We start from the raw sequence: 20,648 nt of genomic DNA on the forward strand, positions 1-20,648 counted from the left end.
GTCCTTACTAGACCCGCTAAATCAGGGGAGAGCAAACTATGGCCCACAGGCCAGATTTGGCCTGTCAGGGCTTTCAATCCAGCCCGTGGGATTGCTAGCCTCGCCTGTGGCCCAATGGGGCTAAGGCAGGCTCCCTGCCTGCCCTGGGCCTGCACCGCTCCCGGAAGCGGCCAGCACCACATCCCTGCAGCCCCTGGGGGAGGGGGGACAGAGGGCTCCGTGCGCTGCCCTTGCCTGCAGGCACCTCCCCCCGCAGCTACCATTGGCTGGGAACGAGTAACCACGGCCAATGGGAGCTTTGGGGGTGGTATCCACAGGAGAGGGCTGCGCACGGCGGAGCCACCTGCCCCACCCCAGCCCTAGGAGCCACTGCCGGACATGCTGGCCACTTCCGGGAGTGGCGTGGGGCCAGGGCAGTCAGGGAGCCTGCCTGAGCCCTGCTGCGTGCTGCTGCCCCCCCGGAGCACTTGAGGTAAGTGGCACCAGGCCAGAGCCTGCACCCCAACCCCCTGCCCTGAGTCCCCTCCTGCACTCCACCCCCTCTCCCATACCCCACACTCCCACCCTCACCCCCACCCCCTTGCCCCAGCCCTACATTCATGGCCCTGCATACAATTTCCTCACCCAAATGTGGCACTTGGGCCAAAAAGTTTGCCCACCTCTGCGCTAAATCGACTGCCGGTAGATCGATCTCAGAGCATTGATCCTGGCTGTAGTGTAGATGTAGCCTTACTTGCACAAGCCCACCCTAGGATAATTGCTCAACCTTGCCCGGGGACTCAGCAATGCCCATGAGACATGCCTGGACTTGTGTTCTCCAAACACATGGGACTGAGGGTATAAAACAGAACACAGAGGCCCCATGCTTTGCCTTTCTCCTTCTCCCACACCTACACTGCAACAAGGACACTCAGAAGACTCCAACAGAGGAGACTGGCCCAGGTTTCAAGGGTGAAACCTGTGGACTATGAACTGCATTATCCAGTGGGGTGAGAAAAACTGCTTAATCTAGATGTTGTCCAGGCTAATAAGGCTGAGAGTTTAAACTGCCTGCTTACATTTTATTTTATTTTATTTTGGTAACTACCTCTGACTTTTTGCCTATCACTTATAATCACTTAAAATCTATCTTTTGTAGTCAATAAACTTGTTTTACTGATTATCTTTACCAGTGAGTTTGCCTGAAGTGTTTGGTAAATCTGCTCAGATTTACAAAACCTGGTGTACATCCACTTTCCATTGATGAAGTAGTGAACCAATTAATAAATTTGCATTGCTCATCTTGAGCAGTGCAAGACAGTATATTCCTGAGGTACAAGCCTGGGAGCTAGGGGGTTTTGGCTGGTACCTTTCCCTGTGTGATTCATGAGTGGCTCTGGGAGCATTCATGCAATCTAGCTGGGTGTGGGGTAATCACAGCACGTGGAGGGGTTTGCTGCTTATCTCTCCAGCCTGGGCTGTCTCTCACAATGCTTTGCGAGGGACAAGGGGGCACAGTTGTCCCACAGTCCCAGGCTGCACCCCGGGGATCCCGTCACAGGGATGACCTGGGTAATTCTAGGACTGCCAGTCTGACATCGATCCCAGGCAACATAATGGAGTGGCTGATATGGGACTCGATTAATGAAGACCTGGAGGTGTTGTAATTAATGCCCATCAACAGGAGTTTATGGGAAACAGATCCTGTCAGACTAACCTGACATCTTTTTTTGATGAGACTACAAGTTTGGTTGATAAAGGTAAGAGTGTTGACATAATATCTGCTCTCTTCTGTAAGGCGTTTGACCTGGTGCTGCACAACATTTAGACTAAAAAACTAGAATGATAAACCATGAACACGGCCCACATTAAATGCATTAAAAGCTGGCTGATGGACAGGTCTCGATACCTAACTGTAAAGAAGGCATCCTCCCTGAGCAGCTGTGTCTCTATTGGGGTCCTGCTCAGTTGGCTTTTGAACACTTGTACCAGGGCCCTGGAAGCAAACACAAGATGTTCACAGCGGAGATAAGACGTGGGAAATGAGGAAGAGGCCAGGGCTCTGCCCCAGAGCCAGCTGCATTGCACGCTGGGCACAAGCAAGGTGAGTTTTCATAGCCTAGGAACAAAGCCTGCAGGCCATGCTTAGGGAGGAACTCAGTCCGGCCAGGAAGAAAAGGACGCGGGGAGGGATGTGGCTAATCAGCTCCCAGCACCAGGCTGGGGCCACAGGGGCGAGGGCGAGCTCCCGGGCTGCACACACAGCGGACTGCCGCTAGGGGCAAGGGCGGCGCTGTTCCCTCCGCGCGCGCCGCTGGGGAGGCAGGAGACTTTGCCGAGGGCTGAACCAAGAGGACACGGCAGGGGTCGGACGGACACCCCGCCCAGAAGGATGGTCCAGGCCGGGACCGTACCAAGCCCCAGCAGGCGCAGAGCGGGGGAGATCGCGCTCCCCCCTGCCAGGCCAGTGAGTCGGCCCGGCCGGGGCGGGGCCACGGAGCGGTGGCCCCACGTGGCTTCTTCCGCTCGCTCGGCGCCTGCAGCATGGAGCGGGTGGCGCTGGGGGGTGAGTGGGGCCGAGGGGGGGGCCGGGTCGGGTCGGGTCGGGGGGTGTCCCGGGCTCCCTCTCTGTGCAGCCCCCCCCCCGGGCCCCTCTAACTCGCCCTTTACCGTGTCCTCCTGGCAGAGCTGCCGCGGTTCCAGTGCCCCCCGGATTTCTCCCCGAGCCCCTTCGCCCCCGGGACGCCCTTCGCCCCCGAGGAGCTGCGGGGCCCCTCCAAGGAGCTGTGGCTGATCCGAGCGCCGGCTGATTTCAGCCCGGACAGGTGAGGGGCAGGCCGGCCCTGCCGGAGGGGGGCTGGGAGCCAGGACGCCTGGGTTCTCTCTAGGGTTGCCGGTTTTGGTTTGATGTATTCCTGGAGGTTTCATCACATCACATGACATAATCTTTAATTCCTGGCGACTCCCAGGCCAGTCCTGGAGGGTTGGCAACCCTTGTTCCCTCCCTAGCTCTGGGAGGGAAGTGGGGTCTAGTGGTCATTCACTGGGTGAACTTGGGCCAGACTCTTCCCCTCGGTATGGTGAGGATGATGTTCCTGCCCCCCTGTGCGGGGCTGGGTGGGGTGCTGTGGCTTTCCTTGTAATCTATCCAGCATGCCAAGCCCCTTGGTGGGGGCCTGTTACCTTCCTGTCCAGTGCTTTCTCCCTTGGGTAGGGAGCGAAGCCTAGAAGGGCCCGCAGGACTGTGGCGCGGTGAGGTGGGGAGATCGCTCCTCTGCCCCCAAGCTCTGTACTGGCTTTGGTCCTTCAGAGGCTTGTGCAAAGCCTGGGACTCACAGAGTAGCCAGTTCTGAGCCCTAGTCTGCTGTGGGGGCACGGAGCCAGGGGCCTGGCCTGTGGGTGAGGCTGCCTCGAAGCTCATGCCCCCGGGTTACGGTGCTGTTCCAGCCCAAGGCTCACCTGAGGTTCTCCTGCTTCCCCCTCAGCCTGGATGGCTGCGCTGTGCCCCTGGTCGGGTTCCAGACGCTGAAGACAAAGTTTGGTGGGACACAGCGAGTCTTTGACATCCACAGTACCTTGGGGGAGCTGGGCAGTCCCTCCCTGCTAGCGTCCTCCACCCATTCTGGCCAGCTCTGCTGCGCAGCCTCCTTCCACGGCTGCATGCGCATCTGCGAGAGATTTGGGGATCCCAGCAGCAGGAGCCCTGGCCAGGCTGTCGCAGCCAGGCCTCCCCTCCAGGTCCCAGAAGGCCTCCGGCAGCGTTTCCTGCCCTTTGGGGGCAGCCCAAAGCAACGATGCCCAGAGGCAGCCTCATCCATGCCAGCGACAGATGTGCTGGGGTCTGCCAGGAAGAAGAAGAAGAAGAAGAGAGTGAAAGAGGAGCCTGTGGAGCTGCTGGTGTCGATAAAGCAGGAGCCTCCCGAGGAGCCCTGGGGCTGGGGGAGTGGTGATCCTGGCCCTGAACCCCTCGGAGGGGAGGATGATGGCTTGAGGGGGGCAGAGGGGCCCACTCTGGGGCATCTGAGCCCCAAGCACAAGAAGAAGAAAAAGAAGCACAAATACGAGGCTTTGGAGGGGGCAGTCTGGCTAGGCAAGGCCGAGCTGCTGGACCCCAGCTCCATAAAGCAGGAGCCTGCGTGCTCCCAGGAGTGAATGTGTCTGAAGCCTGGGGCCAGGGGTTTGACTCAAGACATGTGTGGTGAGGACGGCCCATCACTGCTCTGACCTGCTGCAGAGATGGGAATGCCAGCTTCATATGGGGTGCCCCAGACTACCCTCTAAAGTCCCAGCATCCCTCCATAGGCACTGGGTGCATTGGGCCCCCTGCTCCTCCAGGGCCACCCAGCGGTGCCAGTGCAGTGCCTGCTGCCACAGGAATAAGGGGGAGGCCTTGGTGGCTCCAGGCAGAGCAGGACACGTTCTGGGCCCCAGCTGGCGACTGTGGCTAGGCTGCTCTGGGTGCGCCTGGTGTTTGTGGCGGGTACTGGCTGAACCCTGCTGGCTGCCGCCTGGGTGGCTGCAGGATCCTGGCCAAAGCTGGGAGGGGCCACAGGGAGTTGTGTTGTGTCTCTGCCTTCAGTTATAAATGCAAGTACGCATGGGGACTTGTTCTGTCTCCTTTCAGCGCCGTGGCTGTAGGGTGCCCCTCACCACCAGTGACTGTTCCCTGGCGGGGAGGGGAGAAGGCAGCTAGCTCCCCATGAGGCCAGGCACCCCCACCTCTCCAACCATTCCTGTTCTTGTGCTGCACCACCACCACCACCACCCTGGAAGTAGGGTTGAGTCTGGTGCCTTGTACTGGCTTTCCCCAGGGTTCCTGCTGCAGGAGCTGGGAGGTCCCCAGCAGCCCTGGGGCTAGGGCTTGGGGGTCACGGGGAGTCACCCAGCTCATGTCCCCATTTATCCAGCTGCCAGGGGCGGTGCTTTACTGAGCTCCCAGGCAGCATGGCACAGCTGGGCATGGGCCTCCCTCAGTGCCTCCTGCCTGCTTGTCAGGGAAGGTGTAGGGGACCGGATGGGAGATGGAGGCTGGCTGAGGGGAGGGGAGTTCTGCGGTGTGCCAGAGCCAGGGATTGGGCGGCAGTGCCTGGTGCGTTCCTTTCTGCTGCTGGGGCGCAGGGGCCTGGCTCAGTGAGCCCCTCCTCCCCCCCCCGGGGGAGCATCAATGCCCTGTGTGCTGAGGAGCTTCCCCATCCCCTGCTAGGCTTCTCACTTAGTGCCCTGGCCACAGGGAGAAGGGTGTTAGCAGGGGAGCTGGGTGCCAGTGGACCTCTACCTTGAAGGTCCTGCCCTGGTGTGGCTCCCAGGGCCCATGTGCCTGCTGGGAAGCTGGGCCAGGGTGCTGGGGGTGAGTGTGACCAGGCCAGTCACCCCAGTTGTGGGGGGGAGGAGTGGCAGGCCAGATGGCAGGGCAGGTTCTGGGCAGTACTTTGTGTGGGGGGAGGTAGAGGGGATTGGGAACAGACTCTGCAGAAGCTGGAGGTGTGGGGTGCAGAGCTGCTTCTCTCAGCAGCTCCCCAGGCTCTGCGCACTCCCATGTGGACACAACCACCACCTCGTTGACCTGGCTCCATGTCTGTGCACATGCAGGGGAGCGGGCAGGGCCTGTGTCCCTGGGGGAGAGGAGCCAAGCAAAGCCATGGGAGTGGCAGATGCAGCCATTTTGGTGGGTGCCCTGGTGGGGCCCCAGTACTGGAGAGGGGCTGTCAGGGGCACAGACACCTTTAGTGGCAGGCTCAGAGACAGTTGGCAGGGAAGGAGTGGGGTTGGCAGGGCAAGGGCAACACCCCTGGCATGAGCCCCAGTGACTCACTGTGCTCCCTCAGAATCCTGCTAAATCACTGCACCCCAAACCTCAGAGACCCCCAAGCCCCACTGAGTCATTGCACCCCCAAACCTCAGAGATGCTGCCCCCACTGAATGACTGCACCCCCAAACCTCAGGGACCCCCAAACTGTAGCCACCATTGAATCAGTGCACTCCCAGATGCCACTCTCCCAAGCTAACAGGAGGTATTTTATTTAACTTGCCTCATTTAAACCCTACCGCTCCGTCGGTGTAACTTTGTGAGTTAAACCTGGGATGCTGTTATAGTGTACCGTGTGCTGGAATTGAGAGGTCCCCTCCTGCAACCATCCACTTGTTTCAGCCCTGGTTCTGGAGCTGTCCCTGGAGCCTTACGCTGCTCCCATGATGCCTGTGACTTGCCCCAGCCACTGCCCTTCTCTCAGGTCTGGCAGCTTGAACAGCTCCCTGGTGTGTGGGGGACCGTGGTGTCTGGCAGTGGCCATGGTTGGAGTTAGTGACTCCTGAGACAAAATGGGGATTTTTTGTAATAGTTTTAGAAGGCCTGCTTGTGCTTCAGTTTCCCCCATGGGTGGAAAGGGACTGTTTGCTCCCAGGGCAGGGTAAGCCACAGGGGTGAATAGTAACCAGTTGTTAGGCTGATTGAGGCCCACATAGAATCATAGAATATCAGGGTTGGAAGGGACCTCAGGAGGTATCTAGTCCAACCCCCTGCTCAATGCAGGACCAATCCCCAATTAAATCATCCCAGCCAGGGCTTTGTCAAGCCTGACCTTAAAAACTTCTAAGGAAGGAGATTCCACCACCTCCCTAGGTAATGCATTCCAGTGTTTCACCACCCTCCTAGTGAAAAAGTTTCTCCTAATATCCAACCTAAACCTCCCCCACTGCAACTTGAGACCATTACTCCTTGTCCTGTCATCAGCTACCACTGAGAACGGTCTAGATCCATCTTCTTTGGAACCCCCTTTCAGGTAGTTGAAAGCAGCTATCAAATCCCCCCTCATTCTTCTCTTCTGCAGACTAAACAATCCCAGTTCCCTCAGGCTCTCCTCATAAGTCATGTGTTCCAGACCCCTAATCATTTTTGTTGCCCTTCGCTGGACTCTCTCCAATTTATCCACATCGTTCTTGTAGTGTGGGGCCCAAAACTGGACACAGTACTCCAGATGAGGCCTCACCAATGCCGAATAGAGGGGGACGATCACGTCCCTCGATCTGCTCGCTATGCCCCTACTTATACATCCCAAAATGCCATTGGCCTTCTTGGCAACAAGGGCACACTGCTGACTCATATCCAGCTTCTCATCCACTGTAACCCCTAGGTCCTTTTCCGCAGAACTGCTGCCTAGCCATTCGGTCCCTAGTCTGTAGCGGTGCATTGGGTGCATAGACCCTATTGGTGGAGCATCTGAGCAGACAATAGCAGATCCAGGGGCCTGGACACTGACACCTAGCAACCAAGGACCCAGAGAGAAACAGACTCCCCAGCTTGGCGAGGTGGGGGCTAAGTGGAGCCTGTGGGAAGCTCTTAGGGGCACACCTGGAGTCTGATGGGGCGTGTGGGACAACAGAGCTTGAACAAGGGGATTCACTATAGCTTGGCGGGGCTCTGGTTACCCCCCTATGGACTATGCTTCAACCCAGTGGTTTTCAAACTTTTTCTTCAACTGGGTTGCCAGAAAAAATTGTTGATGCCCATAACCCAACAGAGCTGGGGATGAGGGGTTTGGGAGGGGCTCAGGGCTGGAGCAGAGGGTTGGGGTGAGGGCTTTGGGGTGGGGCCGGGGATGAGGAGTTTGGGGTGCAGGAAGGGGCCCTGGGTTTGGGGGGGGGCATGGCTGGGGCAGGGGATTGGGGTGCGGGCTTACCTCGGGTGGCTCCCCGTCAGCAGCACAGCGGGGGTGCTAAGGCAGGCTTCCTGCCTGTCCTGGCACTGCGGACTGCACTGCACCCCGGAAGTGGCCAGCAGCAGGTCCAGCTCCTAGGCGGAGGTGCAGGCACACCCCCCTCCTCCCCCGCAGCTCCCATTGCCCGGAAATTGGCCAATGGGAGTGCAGAGCCGGTGCTCGGGGCGGAGGCAGCATATGGAGCCCTGTGGCCCTCCCCGCCTAGAAGCCAGACCTGCGGCTGGTTGCTTCCGGGGCGCAGCGTGGGGTCAGAACAGGCAGGGACTAGTCTGCCTTATCCAGGCAGCACCACGGAGGGGACTTTTAATGGCCCCGTTGGTGGTGCTGACCAGAGCCACCATGACCCGGTGCTTTACGTTCCGCAACCCGGTCCCACAGTTTGAAAACCACTGCTCTAACCTACACTTCTCTCTGCTAACCTAAGGACTTCCTATGCTGTGTTCCACATGGCTACTAACCCCTCCTGGTTTGAAAGCGTTGTGAGTGGCTTGCAGAGGTGTACTGATCCTTGGAAAATGTGCACGTCTCCTTCAGGGGTCTGCCTCAGTGGGACGTGCTGAAGGGAGCTCATGGGGTGAAGCAGGGGTGCTGAAGGCCCAGAAGCCCAGTCTAAGGAGATGGTGAAGCCACAGGGCTAGCCCTGGAGGAAGAGTCAGACCCCCTATAAGGTTTCCTCCTGCAGACTGTTTCAAAGCTGAGGCCATAGCACTTACTCTACGGAACTGACAGCTCCCTGCTGGGGCCGTAACACACAGAAAGGTGAGCAGCTTTCCCCACCCCCACTCCAGCTCCTGGCATCAAGGCAGTGCTCTAAACCCAGAGACCTGGAGTCCTTGCTCTAGCAAATCTCCCCTGGCTGCACTAGAAGCTATTGGCTGCTCCTTCCATGTGGCAGTGGGGCAAGGGAAGGGGCTGGGAGGGTCCCCAGCAGGGGACTCCTCCACATATGCGCAGGGAGTGCCAGGTTGGCATGGATTCCTGCACCTGCAGTGCATGCCCTTGAGGCTGCAGGCTACAACGCATGCTGTCAGTGCAGTGGGTGGAGGGGATTGGAACAGCTCCCTCATACTTCCCCAGGCTGAGATTCCTGAGCCAGCCAGCACCCCTCCCCGGGAGGACGTGGGGAGCCTAGATGCCAAAAACTCCTGTCCAGCTACCAGGTGGGGCTGTGTCCAAGTTTCTGCTTTACCCATCATCTGGCCCCTGGCAGGGAGGTTTGATGAGCCCCCCACTCCCTGCAGGCAGACACAGCTTGGGCAGGAGGACTCCATGAGCCAAACCCGCATGAGATGCTGTTTGGTGGCCAGGCCCAACTGCAGCTTTATTGTCGAAGTCCAGACTCGCAGAAACAGCTGGGCTTTGGTTCCTGGTGCTGCTACGTGTCCCCCGAGGCCCTGGCTTCCTGGCAGACAGCATACGGCATGCTGGCAGGGACATGTGGCCTGCTGGGAAAGGGGGGTTGTTCATTCCTGCTTGTCTGTGCTGCTGGCAGTGCTGTAGGGGAGTGGCTCCGCTCATTTGGGTATCTTCAGAAAGGGCTCGTGGAGGGTGTCAAAGAGCCTCTTGGCCTGTAAGGAAATCAGAGGAAAGCCCTGAGCCGGTGAAGGCTGGAGCTCTGGGGCCAGCATCCTCTGCTGGGGCTTTCACCCAGGAATGCACCCAGCTGGTTCCATGCAGCCCCTTGGTGCACAGGTAAGGCAATGGGGGAGATGAGCACCTAGCTGGTGCATCAGAGAGAAGTTCTCCATCCTGCTCCTACTCACCTTCTGGGGCCCGATGCCTGGGCAGAGGGAGAGATCCTCCTTGGATGCTTGTGCAATGTTCGCCAGAGACTGAAACAACAACGTTCAGAGTCAGAGGTGACCCCAGAAAGCCTAGGCCACAAGGCGTGACCCTGCCGGGTCCTTCCATTCGGCCCCAGCACTCTGCCCCTCACGCTCATTGGGAAGTAGCGTCCCAGTCCTGCCGCCACACTGCAATATGGTGTGTGGGCTGGTCACATGTCTCCTCCCAGGGGGGCTCCTGCAGGCTGGCAGCTCTAGGGGGTGGGGGTTCAGCAGCTTGGGCCAGGCTGGTTTGCCATCCTATTCTTTCCTGCAACTCGCATGCCTCTCTGGGGGCAGCATCCGGCTCTGATAGACAGCGCTCATGCACTGCAGGGAAAGCCCAGAGACCCAGCTGGGGACCTGTCCTGCATGAACTGATACAAAGAGAGCAGTGGGCCTAAGTAGTCCCAGAAGGCAGCCTGCCCTGCTCAGAGCTAGCAGTGGCAAGGCCCAGTTTGCACCCTGATGGGCAGCAGGTGGCTCACCCCAAACGTTGAGAGAAGGCTCAGTGTGTCCGTCTTGTTAACTGACTTCACGCTGGTCAGACAATCTGTCACCTGGAAAGAGAAACAGCTGCTACATAGAATCATAGAAGATTAGGGTTGGAAGAGACCTCAGGAGGTCATCTAGTCCAACCCCCTGCTCGAAGCAGGACCAACACCAACTAAATCATCCCACCCAGGGCTTTGCCAAGCCGGCCTTAAAAACCTCTAAGGATGGAGATTCCACCACCTCCCTAGGTAACCCATTCCAGTGCTTCACCACCCTCCTAGCGAAACAGTTTTTCCTAATATCCAATCTAGACCTCCCCCACTGCAACTTGAGATCATTGCTCCTTGTTCTGTCATCTGCCACTGCTGAGAACAGCCGAGCTCCATCCTCCTTGGAACCCCCCTTCAGATAGTTGAAGGCTGCTATCAAATCCCCCCTCACTCTTCTCTTCTGCAGACTAAATAAGCCCAGTTCCCTCAGCCTCTCCTCGTAAGTCATATGTCCCAGACCCCTAATCATTTTAATTGCCCTCTGCTGGATTCTCTCCAATTTCTCCACATCATTTCTGTAGTGCAGGGACCAAAACTGGATGCAATACTCCAGAGGTCGCCTCACCAGTGCCGAATAGAAGGGAATAATCATTTCCCTCGATCTGCTGGCAATGCTCCTACTAATGCAGGCCAATATGCTGTTAGCCTTCTTGGCAACAAGGGCACACTGCTGACTCATATCCAGCTTCTCATCCCCTGTAATCCCCAGGTCCTTTTCTGTAGAACTGCCGCTTAGCCCGTTGCTTCCCAGCCTGTAGCCATGCCTGGGATTCTTCCGTCCTAAGTGCAGGACTCTGCACTTGTCCTTGCTGAACCTCATCAGATTTCTTTTGGCCCAATCCTCTAATTTGTCTAGGTCACTCTGGACCCTATCCCTACCCTCCAGACTGTCTACCTCTCCCCCCAGCTTAGTGTCACCCGCAAACTTGCTGAGGGTGCAATTAATCCCATCATCCAGATCATTAATGAAAATGTTGAACAAAACCAGCCCCAGAACCGACCCCTGGGGCACTCTGCTTGATACCTGCTGCCAACTAGACATCGAACTGTGCAGGTGACAGCGCCCCTCCTTGGCCGGGGAAAGTGCACTCACACCAGTCAAACTTAATTCCCCTCTCCCCTTCCCACTGCATGTTGCTGAGAGACACTTCTGCTACAGGAGACCTAGTGAGGACACTGCTGTGGGGAAGCTCACCACATTGTTTGGATGCTGCCATGAGACTGCTGTGGGGAAACTCATGGCTTAGGGGTCCCTGGCAGGGCACTGCTGTGCGGAAGCTCAGCACAGGGGTCCCTGGCATGGCACTGCTGCAGGGAAGTGCACAGCGGGGTAGCCTTACTATGGACAGGAAGTCCTGATCCACCTTCTCCTTGAGCAGGTCAGCTGGTTTCTGCTCGTAGGCTTTGTACGTTTCCAGGTAGCGACCGGCCTCTTCGGGGCTGAGGGGAAGCGGAGACCCAAGAATTAGCTCAGGAATCATGAGACTGGATTGAACAGGCACAGTGCACACCAGGAAGGGTTAACACCACAATGCTGAGCCCCGCTGGAAGGTGCCCCAGCTGGCAGGGGGTGGTGTTCAAAGCCAGGCACAGGCAGGGTCCAGCTGCCAGGCTGGCTGAGCAGCTGCTAGGGCCAATGTTCAGCTCCATGCTTAGGCCCCAGCCGCGCTCCTGTCATCGGCCTCAGAGGGTCCCTGGGTGCTCCCCAAGGCCCACGGGGGGCAGTCGAGCGGAGCTTTCAGCACACAGGCCTAGGCACACGCTGAGGATGATGGGGAGCCTTTGGGCAGTGCTTGAAAAATGAAACATGCTGCCCTGAGAGGACTCACCACCTCCGGCCAGCCGGGCTTGATCCACCCCTCACTGGGGAAGGGACCTGCCCACGGTCACAGTGTTGGGAATGGAACCCAGGAGTCCAGTCACAATGGCAGCCAAATCCCCAGGTTACCCACCAGCTCCATCACATTCCAACAGAGATGGGAGCAGGGGCCTGGGTCTCATGGCCCTTAGCAGGACACACCCAGGCTGACCTGACCCAGCCTCCTGTTCCCCCACACATCTTGCCCCTTGGCAAAGCACTCCCAGTGCATCCCACCTGGCATGAAGCCCATCTGGCCCAGCCTCTGACTCCCCACTCCCTGGGTCTGGGTGTCACCCTCGATGTGATGGGCCCAGCCTCCAGCTCTCACCTCCAGGCCAGGATGAGGGTGCAGTCGGCCAGGATGCACAGCTTGGCCAGTTCCTTCAGTGACTGGTGTGGGTCCTTCTGCAGCAAAGGAAAGCAATTCCCCTCTGAGATGGGAGGCAGTGGAGGAGGCAGGGGGTATATGACGAGGGATGAAGGGGGAATTGAGCTGGGGAGGAGCAATGGGAGTGGCTGGGTGAGGCCATGGAGGCTGGAGAAGCAGGTGGATCACTGTGCAGTAGGATGGGAAACTGGGGAGGTGGCTGGAGGGGAGGGTGCTGGTTCCAGGCCCCCTCCCCCAGCCCTGCAGCAGGGAGGGAGAAGGCACAGTTGCAGGAGAGGGTCTGGTTCCGGCTAGGAGAGGACCGAGGCACTGGGGCTCCTTACCACATCGACCTGCACCAGCAGCACCTGCACTGCGTACGTCTTCCCCAGGAGCTGCAGCCGCTCATGGATGTATTTGGGGTTCAGGTTGTGGTACCGCAGGCTGTGAGGGGAGCAGAGAGCAGCGGACTCATGGGCAACCCCTCTCCTGCCCACCACACTGGCAACCCTCCTTGCCTGCCCTGCAACCCCAGCTCTCTCAACCATCGGCCTGCTCCCCAACTCCCCCTCACAAGAGCCCAGCTCTCCCAGCCATCTTCCTGACCCACCCAATCACCCCAAGTGCCCAGCTCTTCCAGCCATCAACCTTCCCCACCAACCCCGACCCAGAGCCCGGCTTTCCCAGCCATCAGCCTGCCCCCCAACCGGCTCTCCCAGCCATCGGCCTGCCCCCCAACTCCACCCCCAGAAAGCCCAGCTCTCCCTGGCATTGGCTCACCCACCCACCTCAGGAAGAGGGCACATGTGCTCTGGCCCAGCACATAGTCAGGGATGATCTCGCCAAACTCCCAGGGAACGTTGCGCACAAATTTCAGGATGGGGTTCCCCCGCTGAGAAGAGAGGGGGAGTCCTCACAGCATCAGAAATGGGGTGCCAGCTGTGACGGGGCACTGTTAAGAGACTGGGAGGAGAGACTCGGGAGCCCCCGATGGGGGGGGGGGGGAGCCCTCAATGTGAGCGGCTGGGAGAGAGGGGGTGGGTGAGTCCCTGACAGAAGACCTGGGGAGAGGCAGGATGGGCAAGCCCTCAATGGAGGAGCTGCGGAGAGGCCAGGGGAGGTGGGGTTGGGCAAACCCTTGACAGGGGCACCCGGGAGAGGATAGGGCAGGGCAGGCAAGCCCTTGATGGGGGGCACCAGAGAGAGACCCAGAGTGGGCAAGCCCCCAATGGGGATGGGGGGCACTGAACCATGCAGCACAAGACCCAGGGCCTGGGGAGACCCTCACTCCACAGACCTCTCCTGCAGAGAGAGACTGCCCCCTCTGATGCCAAAAGAGAGTGAGGAGATGTGCCCCTCAGGCAGCCACCTCACGCCCACTCTCACCTGGCGAGCGCTGACGATGATGCAGTTGCTCTTGGCCCCCGGTTTCAGCATGGGACTGGGGTCTGAGTCCCCACTGGCAGCAGGGGGTACAGTGCTGGCCTCACTGCCTGGAGGGAGCATTCCTGAGGCAGCTCCTGCTCTGGACCCCGATGATGCAGCTGTCACCCTGGCAGGCGGGGAGACTGGCATGGAGGCCGAGGACACAGAGACCTGTGTGACGACGTATTCAGCATAGGAGGTGGCCCCAGGCAGGGCAGGGGCCCTGGGCTCTGCTGCAGAGCAAGAAGATTTGAAGAGGGGTCTCACCTGGCGGGAAGCAACAAACCCTGGGTGAGAGGGAGACAGAGCCAGCTGTGTGTGGGCAGTGACCTCTCAAGGGGAGCTGGGTGTGAGTTGGAGTGACCCCAAGTGTGCCAGGGATTCCCTGAGGAAGCAGGGTATTTCTTGGGGGAAGCACTGAGCCAGCTCTGTGCTAGGGCCCCCAGAATGAGCAGCGTAGTAGAAAGAGGGAGCCTGACACATGAGCCTGGTGCAAGGCCTGAAGCCTGAACCAAAGTTAGCAAAAGTTATGCTATGAGCAACAGCCAGGCCCTGCAAATGCAGATACTTGCCTGCAAGTCAGTGCCCGGCACACAAACGCAGCACCGGTATTGCTAGCATTGCTAAAAGACACCGGCAATGTAAACATGTTCCAGCAGGCCAGCACAAGAACACCCAACCTAGCACTTGATAAAACGGTTTGAGAAAAGTAATAAATAGGGATATTTTGTCTGAAACATCACAAGTAAAAGTACAAAGACAGGTGGTGAATAGAAATGTTTTGTCGGAAACATCAAGAGGAAAGTATAAGGGGAGGTAACAAACATGTCATGAAACCCCTAAGGTGATATGTAAGTTGTTTATCCCAGATTGTTTGTTTTCATTTATAGATGTTGGAATACCTCACTTTAACCCTTCGTCTGGCCTAGGGGGCAGTGGGAAGTCCTGCCACTAACTGAGCTAGTCCATTGTCACAGGCATACATGTGTTAGTGTACTTGTAAGCATTGGGCCGGGGCATTAGCACCATGCTTTGTTGGCAACAAACCTGGCTGGGCACCTTCACTACTAAACCAAGTCTTGTGGTCTCATTGGGCAGTTCAATTGGAGCCTGCTGTGAGGGCTGTTTGGCCAGGGCCAGTGCAGCATGTGAAAAAAACACGCACACAACTGAACATCTGATGACAAGCAGGGCGTGCCTCGGGGTTCCTGGGGAGAGGCAGAGCCAACTCAGTGCTGTGTGTGTGAATCTCAGCGTCCCTGGACACAACCAGCTACCTATCAGGTCCTCTCCAAGAGCCACCCCTGCCTCCTTTCCTACCATGGTATGTTCAGGGTCCTGTGACTGCACGGTGAATCTCTTCCTCCCCTCAGGGGCCTGGGCTGCTTCCGTGGGCTCCATCCTTCAGAACCCAGCCTGGAGTGATTCCTGGGGAGAGTCCAGAGCAGATACCAGCAGGGACCAGCCTCACCCAGCGGCCTGGTTATGAAGAGTTCATAGTCCTGTGGTTACGCACCAAATAGCTCTCAAGGGCAGGGGCTCAAGGCAGCAGGGCTTGAGCCCAGCACAGCACAGCATTTATCTTGCTAGCCCGTTCAATGCGGCCCATTCCTTGGGGTTACAGTTGAGGTGCCCCAGGGGAAAACGTTGCGATAGTGTCCCCTGGGCATAAGTCAGTAACAGGTGGCCAGGGGAGGGGGGGTTTGTCCTACACTGCTGTTTGGCTGGTGCCAGGAGCCACTCGCTTGTACAGACTTATCTGTCAGGGGAAATACTGGATGACACAGACTCTCCCAGCCTGGTGTTTGTGACCCCCCGAGGTCATGGACAAGTTCAGGAGACTGTCTTTATGGCTTGATGGGGATGGGGGGTGGAAGGTCAGCATGGCAGGAGCTGAGAGGCCCTATTTCCCAGGGGGCTCTGGGGCACCTTACACAGTTCAGGGCTCCCAGCAGTAGGGCTAGTGCTGGCTCCCCCACTGCAGCCCACGAGTCAGGGCCCAGTGCCCCCTGCCCAGGTCAGGGCTTGACGCCCCCTGCCAGAGTCAGGGGGCCAGGGTCAGGACTAGGGTTGCCAGGAATTAAAGATGAATCGTTAAAGGTTATATCGTGCGGTGAAATCTCCAGGAATACGGCCACTCAAAACTGGCAGCTCTAGTCAGGCCTGGGTCACGGGTTGAGGGTCGGGGCTTGAGGCCTCCGCCAGGGCCAGGGTCAGGTCTGGGGGAAGGTGCCTGGAGAGGGTCAGGGTTCGGGGCTGGCTCAGGGGTCACTGCCCCCCCCCGCCACCAGGGGTAGGTGCTGGGGTCAGGATAAGTGTCGGGGTCAGGGGTCGCCGTTGGGGTCAGAACCTGGCGCCCCGCCCCCCTTCCCGCCAGGCTCAGGCCTCGCGCCGCCCCTGCTGCCGCCCAATCACGTGATGCTTTTCAGCAGGGCGGGGGAATCACCAGCAGGACCGCTCCGCCCCGCCCCCTCCGCCCTGTGATTGGCTGTGGCGCCACGAGTCAAGAAAACGCTCGTCTCGGGGTCCCCGCGCATGCGCATTAGCCTTCGTCCTCACCAGCATCACGTGACGCGTCCCCCAAGGAAGGAAAGAGCGGAGGGGTTCCCCCGTTGAGCGCGAGCTGGGAGTTGGCCGCAGCCCCGCGGGTCTCTGTGGTGTCCAGCGCTGGCCCGCAGGGAGGACAGCAGCTCCGCCGCGCCTCCAGACTCTATGGGTGTGGAGACCAGAGGGAGCGGCTTCCCCCGCTGGCCGCTCTACCCGCGGGGCCGCCGGGACTCTTTGGTAGCGAGAAGCGAGATGAGCTCACTGGGGCCTGTCTAGCCTCGGGTCCTCCGGACTCTATGGTGTGGAGCTCGGGACTGCTCGGGCTCTGTGGTAGCGAGAAGCTGGAGGAGGCGTCGAGATGGGCTCATTGGGGCCTGACTAGCGTCGGGTCCTCCGGACTCTATGGTGTGGGGGAGGCTGGGGCCCCAGATTACTGGTGGGATTAGTGCGCAGAAGGCCACTGAGCTCCTTGCCGGGGCGGGGGAGGGGGCGAGATGCTGCTTGGCAGGTCCCACTCCCCCTACCCCTTTTTGATTGCTAGGTTCTAGTTTTGCTGCACGTAACAGTGTTACACATTAAAATTATTAAAATAATACATTTCATAGAAGATTAGGGCTGGGAGAGACCTCGGGAGGTCACCTAGTCCAACCCCCTGCTCAAAGCAGGACCAACCCCACCTAAATCATCCCAGCCAGGGCTCTGTCAAGCCTGACCTTAAAAACCTCTAAGGATGGAGATTCCACCATCTCCCTAGGTAACGCATTCCAGTGTTTCACCACCCTCCTAGTGAAATAGTGTTTCCTAATATCCAACCTAGACCTCCCCCACTGCAATTTGAGACCATTGCTCCTTGTTCTGTCATCTGCCACCGCTGAGAACAGCCGAGCTCCAGCCTCTTTGGAACCTCCTGTGACATAACGGACATGAACTGTGACCGTTCAGATCATTATTGCAACCAGGGTCCTATGGTTGCACCAGGTCTTATACAGAGGAGGTCAAATGGGGTGTCTATGGAAAGGTGGTAGTTTGCTGGTTACGATTATGCTGCTGGTATGTATCATTTTTGTATCTGAAGTTATGAATATTGACTATGTACTTGTATCTCAATGTGTTTGATTCTAACTAGCCTAAGTGAAGCATTTGGTCAGCTTCTTGAGAAAGGACTATTCTCAGTAAGTGCCAAATCAAGAAACACTTAACTGACAATGGACTTTGGAAGATGCCAATCCACATCTGAGCTTTCCTGGGAATGTTCAAACTAACATGTAAACAATTGCATCGGCCTGCAAAAAGTTGAATCATTCACGGACAGGTGACTTGCCAGGTGGCTACAAACTCCATCTTGTTGCTTTGACTTTGCACAGAAGAACAAAGGGGTTTCCGGCAACAAGAGAGAGACTATAAAAGGCCCTGGAAACCCCTCCATTTTGTCTTCAGCTGGCTCAAGAGATGGCCTCTCCACCCCAAAGAGATGCCTGAAAGAAACTGGAACAAAGGACAGTAACTACGGGGGGCGTGAGTGATTGCTGGACCCAGACTAGGAAGGAGTCCAGTCTGTGAAAAGCTTATTGGAACATCTCTGAGGGTAAGATTTAATCTGTAACCAGTTTCTTACTGTATTAGGCTTAGACTTGCATGTTTTGTTTTTTTTGCTTGGTAACTTACGTTGTTCTGTCTATTATTACTTGGAACCACTTAAACAGGGCTGTCCTTAGGCATACGCAGCTGTGTAGGGCACCATGAAATTTGGGGCACCAAATTGCCCCAAATTTCATGGTGCTCTAGGCAGCTGCATGCTGCATACGCGCCAGCACCAGCCCTGGCGACAAGCCCTATCCCTCGGCCCCCCCCCCCCCCCCGTAGGCTGCGCCCACTGCAAGGGGGAGAGCCGTCCTTAGGGGTGTGTGGGGCCCCGGACAACTCCCTCTGCCCTGTGTCTTACCCTTCCCCCCTGCTCCACCCCCAGCCCACCCCCATTCCACCTCTTTCCCCAGCAACCCTGTACTCACCAGCAGTGGCAGGAAGTGGAGCAACCCAGACCACTCTACTCTGCCAAATCCCAGCCATGGCGCTCCGCTTCCTGCCGCCAGCGAGTGCAGGGAAAGGATCACCCCCCGCACTCATCATCAGCAGGAAGCGGAGCGACGCTTCCCTTGCCCCAGCCCCAGCCATGTTGTTCTGGTTGGGGAAAGGACCGCCCCCCGCTGTCACCGGCGGCGGGAAGCGGAGCGTCGCAGCTGGGAGTTGGCTGGGAGTTGGCGGAGTAAAACGGGCTGGGGCCGGGCTGCTCTGCTTCCTGCTGCTGTCAGTGTGTGGGGGGAGGATCCCTTCTCCCAAACCCCCTCCCCCGAGAGACATGGCTGCTCTGAGTGGTGTGGTAAGGGGGCTGGGGCCAGGGGTTGGATAAGGGGCAGGGGGGCAGTCAGGGGACAGGGGGATGGGGTGGAGGTTTGGGGGGGGCAGTCAGGGGACGGGGAGCAGGGGGGTTGGTTAGGTGTGGGAGTCCCGGGGGGCCTGTCTGGGTGCGGGGGTGTAGATAGGGGTTGGGGCGGTCAGGGGACAGGGAGCAGGGGGTGGTGGATAGGGGGCGGGGGTCCCGGGAGGGGGCAGTCAGTGGACAAGGAGAAGGGGGTTTGGATGGGGCGGGGGTTCTGAGGGGGACAGTCAGGGGGTGGAAAGTGGGAGGGGTTGGATAAGGGGTAGGGGCCAGGCTGTTTGGGGAGGCACAGCCTTCCCTACCCAGCCCTCCATACAGTTTCGCAACCCCAATGTGGCCTTTGGGCCAAAAAGTTTGCCCACCCCTGCCCTAGAGCCTGGTCGGAGAGATGCATGTTGACTGCCAGTGACAAACACCCTAACACCATAGAGCCTTGCACACTGGGGGCTGGGCTAGCTTCACCTAGAGCTAAGGACAACCCTCCATGGTGACCCCAGCATGTCCCTCATCTAGCCACCCTTCAATGTGGGCTGGGGCCCTCCACTGCATGCCTACAGGGTCCAAATATAGTGTGAGGGCCCTGTACCAACCTACAGGGAGGGGGCCCTGGCTATGGCAGTCACAAGGCCAGGCCTGCAGGGGCTGTATTCCTGGGAGCTGGCAGCAGAGCGCCATGCCTGAGACAGCCTGTGTGCCGAAAGCTGTAGGGGCCCCTGGGCCTGCCAGGACGAGGGGGTTTAGCTGCCCATTCAGTAGCCCCAAGGACGGCTGGTACTTCAGCCAGCCTGAAGGAGGCACTTCTCCCCCGTGCCCCTCACTCCCAGGGCCAGCCCCTCTGGCAATGGCTTTGGCAAAGCCATGGTCTAGGTGGGGAGAGCACAGACCTTGCAGCTTCCTCCGGGTCAAAGGAAAGGTGCGTAGTGCAGATGGAGCCACAGGGCAGCAATGGCACATGCCAAAGGGCCTGGCAGGTGCCCTGAAAATCCTAGGAAGCCAAGTTGGTGCCACTCTCTCATTTGTGCCATCTGGCCAAGACTGGTGCTGGGAGGACCCAGTGCTGGGTCAGTGCCCATGGCTGGAGAAGCCAGTGCAGTAGAATTGCACCCTGGGCCATGCTGGAGGACCCAGCCCAGCTGTGCTCTGGTTTTACTGCATATACGGGAGAGTGCAGGGGAAGGGTCCTGACCCCACAGGCTCAATGCCCAGCTCAAGGTTGGTCCCTGCTTTCAATTGGTCCTGGCCTCCTTCCAGGCAGGAGGAGGGGACGAGGCCAAGCCCCATGTCGGGGAGTAGCGTGGTTCTGCTCGGGCTGCCCAGAATATGCCCAGCGCCTCCATGCCAGGAAAAAAACATCCCTGCTGCACCAACAGCTGAAAAAGCTGCAGCCAGAGAGGAGGCAGAGCAGGGGCTGCAGGAGCTTCTTCTGGGGCCTCCTCAGGAGGAGCTTTCAGTAGGGTTGCCAACTCTGACTCAAGTTATTCCAGGAGGTTTTTCCCCCACGATGTAATGTCATTTTCTTAAAATATCCTATTAAAATCCCCTGGATTGCTTTCAGTAGTAACCAGGAGATCAATGCAGATTCCGGGAGACTCCTGGCCAACCCTGGCCTTCACACTGGCCACCAGGCCAAGGCAAGTGGGCTTTGCCCCCCGCGCACACACCCCAGCAGGGGCAGCGCTCGCCTGTTAGGTGTTCCCTGAGGCTCTCTCCCATGTGAAGGGATGCAAGGTGAGCACACATGCAGGCCAGCAGTGAGCCTGGCCCGACCCTCCCTGCTCCTTCGGCCCCGAAGGCTGGACCTGAGCAACCCCGCCAAGGAGCCGGCGTGCTGGGTGCGAAGGGGCCCAGGAGAAGCCAAGCAGCTCCTGAGGCAGAGCCACAAGGGTGGGGTGGCAGCAGTGGCTCACTCCAGGGTCCCCTGGGCCTGCCCCCCAGTAACACTGGCATTG

General features: G+C 58.4%; 2 protein-coding genes across 5 annotated transcripts; one reads left to right on the forward strand and one right to left on the reverse strand.

Annotated features, from left to right (window-relative positions):
* The first annotated feature begins 1,782 nt into the window (after window positions 1-1,782).
* On the forward strand, window positions 1,783-4,583 carry POLR1G (RNA polymerase I subunit G). Of its 2 annotated transcripts, none has more exons than XR_006287263.1 (3): window positions 1,783-2,083; window positions 2,666-2,804; window positions 3,465-4,583. XR_006287263.1 is itself a non-coding variant. In XM_037884663.2 (3 exons), the coding sequence occupies exons 1-3, from the start codon at window positions 2,524-2,526 to the stop codon at window positions 4,129-4,131; spliced, it is 828 nt and encodes a 275-aa protein (XP_037740591.1). In that variant the 5' UTR covers window positions 2,139-2,523; the 3' UTR covers window positions 4,132-4,583. The 2 variants fall into 2 exon arrangements, 1 of the variants encoding a protein (XP_037740591.1); XM_037884663.2 differs by lacking the exon at window positions 1,783-2,083 and adding an exon at window positions 2,139-2,545.
* Window positions 4,584-5,975: 1,392 nt separating this feature from the next.
* ERCC1 (ERCC excision repair 1, endonuclease non-catalytic subunit) lies at window positions 5,976-18,437 on the reverse strand. 3 transcript variants are annotated; one of them, XM_027832101.3, is made up of 11 exons: window positions 18,272-18,437; window positions 16,275-17,747; window positions 15,036-15,194; window positions 13,677-13,982; window positions 13,079-13,182; window positions 12,635-12,734; window positions 12,252-12,328; window positions 11,403-11,502; window positions 10,006-10,077; window positions 9,458-9,526; window positions 5,976-9,262 (listed from the first exon to the last, which is right to left on the reverse strand). In XM_027832101.3, the coding sequence occupies exons 3-11, from the start codon at window positions 15,114-15,116 to the stop codon at window positions 9,209-9,211; spliced, it is 963 nt and encodes a 320-aa protein (XP_027687902.1). In that variant the 5' UTR covers window positions 15,117-15,194; window positions 16,275-17,747; window positions 18,272-18,437; the 3' UTR covers window positions 5,976-9,208. The 3 variants fall into 3 exon arrangements, with proteins under 3 accessions (XP_027687902.1, XP_007070024.1, XP_037740552.1); XM_007069962.4 differs by lacking the exon at window positions 18,272-18,437 and having other exon boundaries at window positions 15,036-15,143; window positions 16,275-16,914; XM_037884624.2 differs by lacking the exon at window positions 18,272-18,437 and having other exon boundaries at window positions 15,036-15,217; window positions 16,275-16,912.
* Between the last annotated feature and the right edge of the window lie 2,211 nt (window positions 18,438-20,648).

This window comes from Chelonia mydas, chromosome 23 (assembly GCF_015237465.2).
Source record: "Chelonia mydas isolate rCheMyd1 chromosome 23, rCheMyd1.pri.v2, whole genome shotgun sequence".
Taxonomy (NCBI): Eukaryota; Metazoa; Chordata; order Testudines; family Cheloniidae; genus Chelonia; species Chelonia mydas.

What these genes read in the sequence shown, in the direction of transcription:
- POLR1G (XM_037884663.2), top strand. Translation starts at nt 2,524, where the DNA reads ATGGAGCGGGTGGCGCTGGGGG. An exon ending in GGAGCGGGTGGCGCTGGGGG is followed by an intron (nt 2,546 to 2,665) that starts GTGAGTGGGGCC and finishes TCCTCCTGGCAG; the next exon opens with AGCTGCCGCGGTTCCAGTGC. An exon ending in GCTGATTTCAGCCCGGACAG is followed by an intron (nt 2,805 to 3,464) that starts GTGAGGGGCAGG and finishes CTTCCCCCTCAG; the next exon opens with CCTGGATGGCTGCGCTGTGC.
- ERCC1 (XM_027832101.3), bottom strand. Translation starts at nt 15,116, where the DNA reads ATGGAGCCCACGGAAGCAGCCCAGGCCCCTGAGGGGAGGAAGAGATTC. An exon ending in ACCCTCATCCTGGCCTGGAG is followed by an intron (nt 11,503 to 12,251) that starts GTGAGAGCTGGA and finishes GCTTCCCCTCAG; the next exon opens with CCCCGAAGAGGCCGGTCGCT. An exon ending in GCCTTCTCTCAACGTTTGGG is followed by an intron (nt 9,527 to 10,005) that starts GTGAGCCACCTG and finishes TTGTTGTTTCAG; the next exon opens with TCTCTGGCGAACATTGCACA.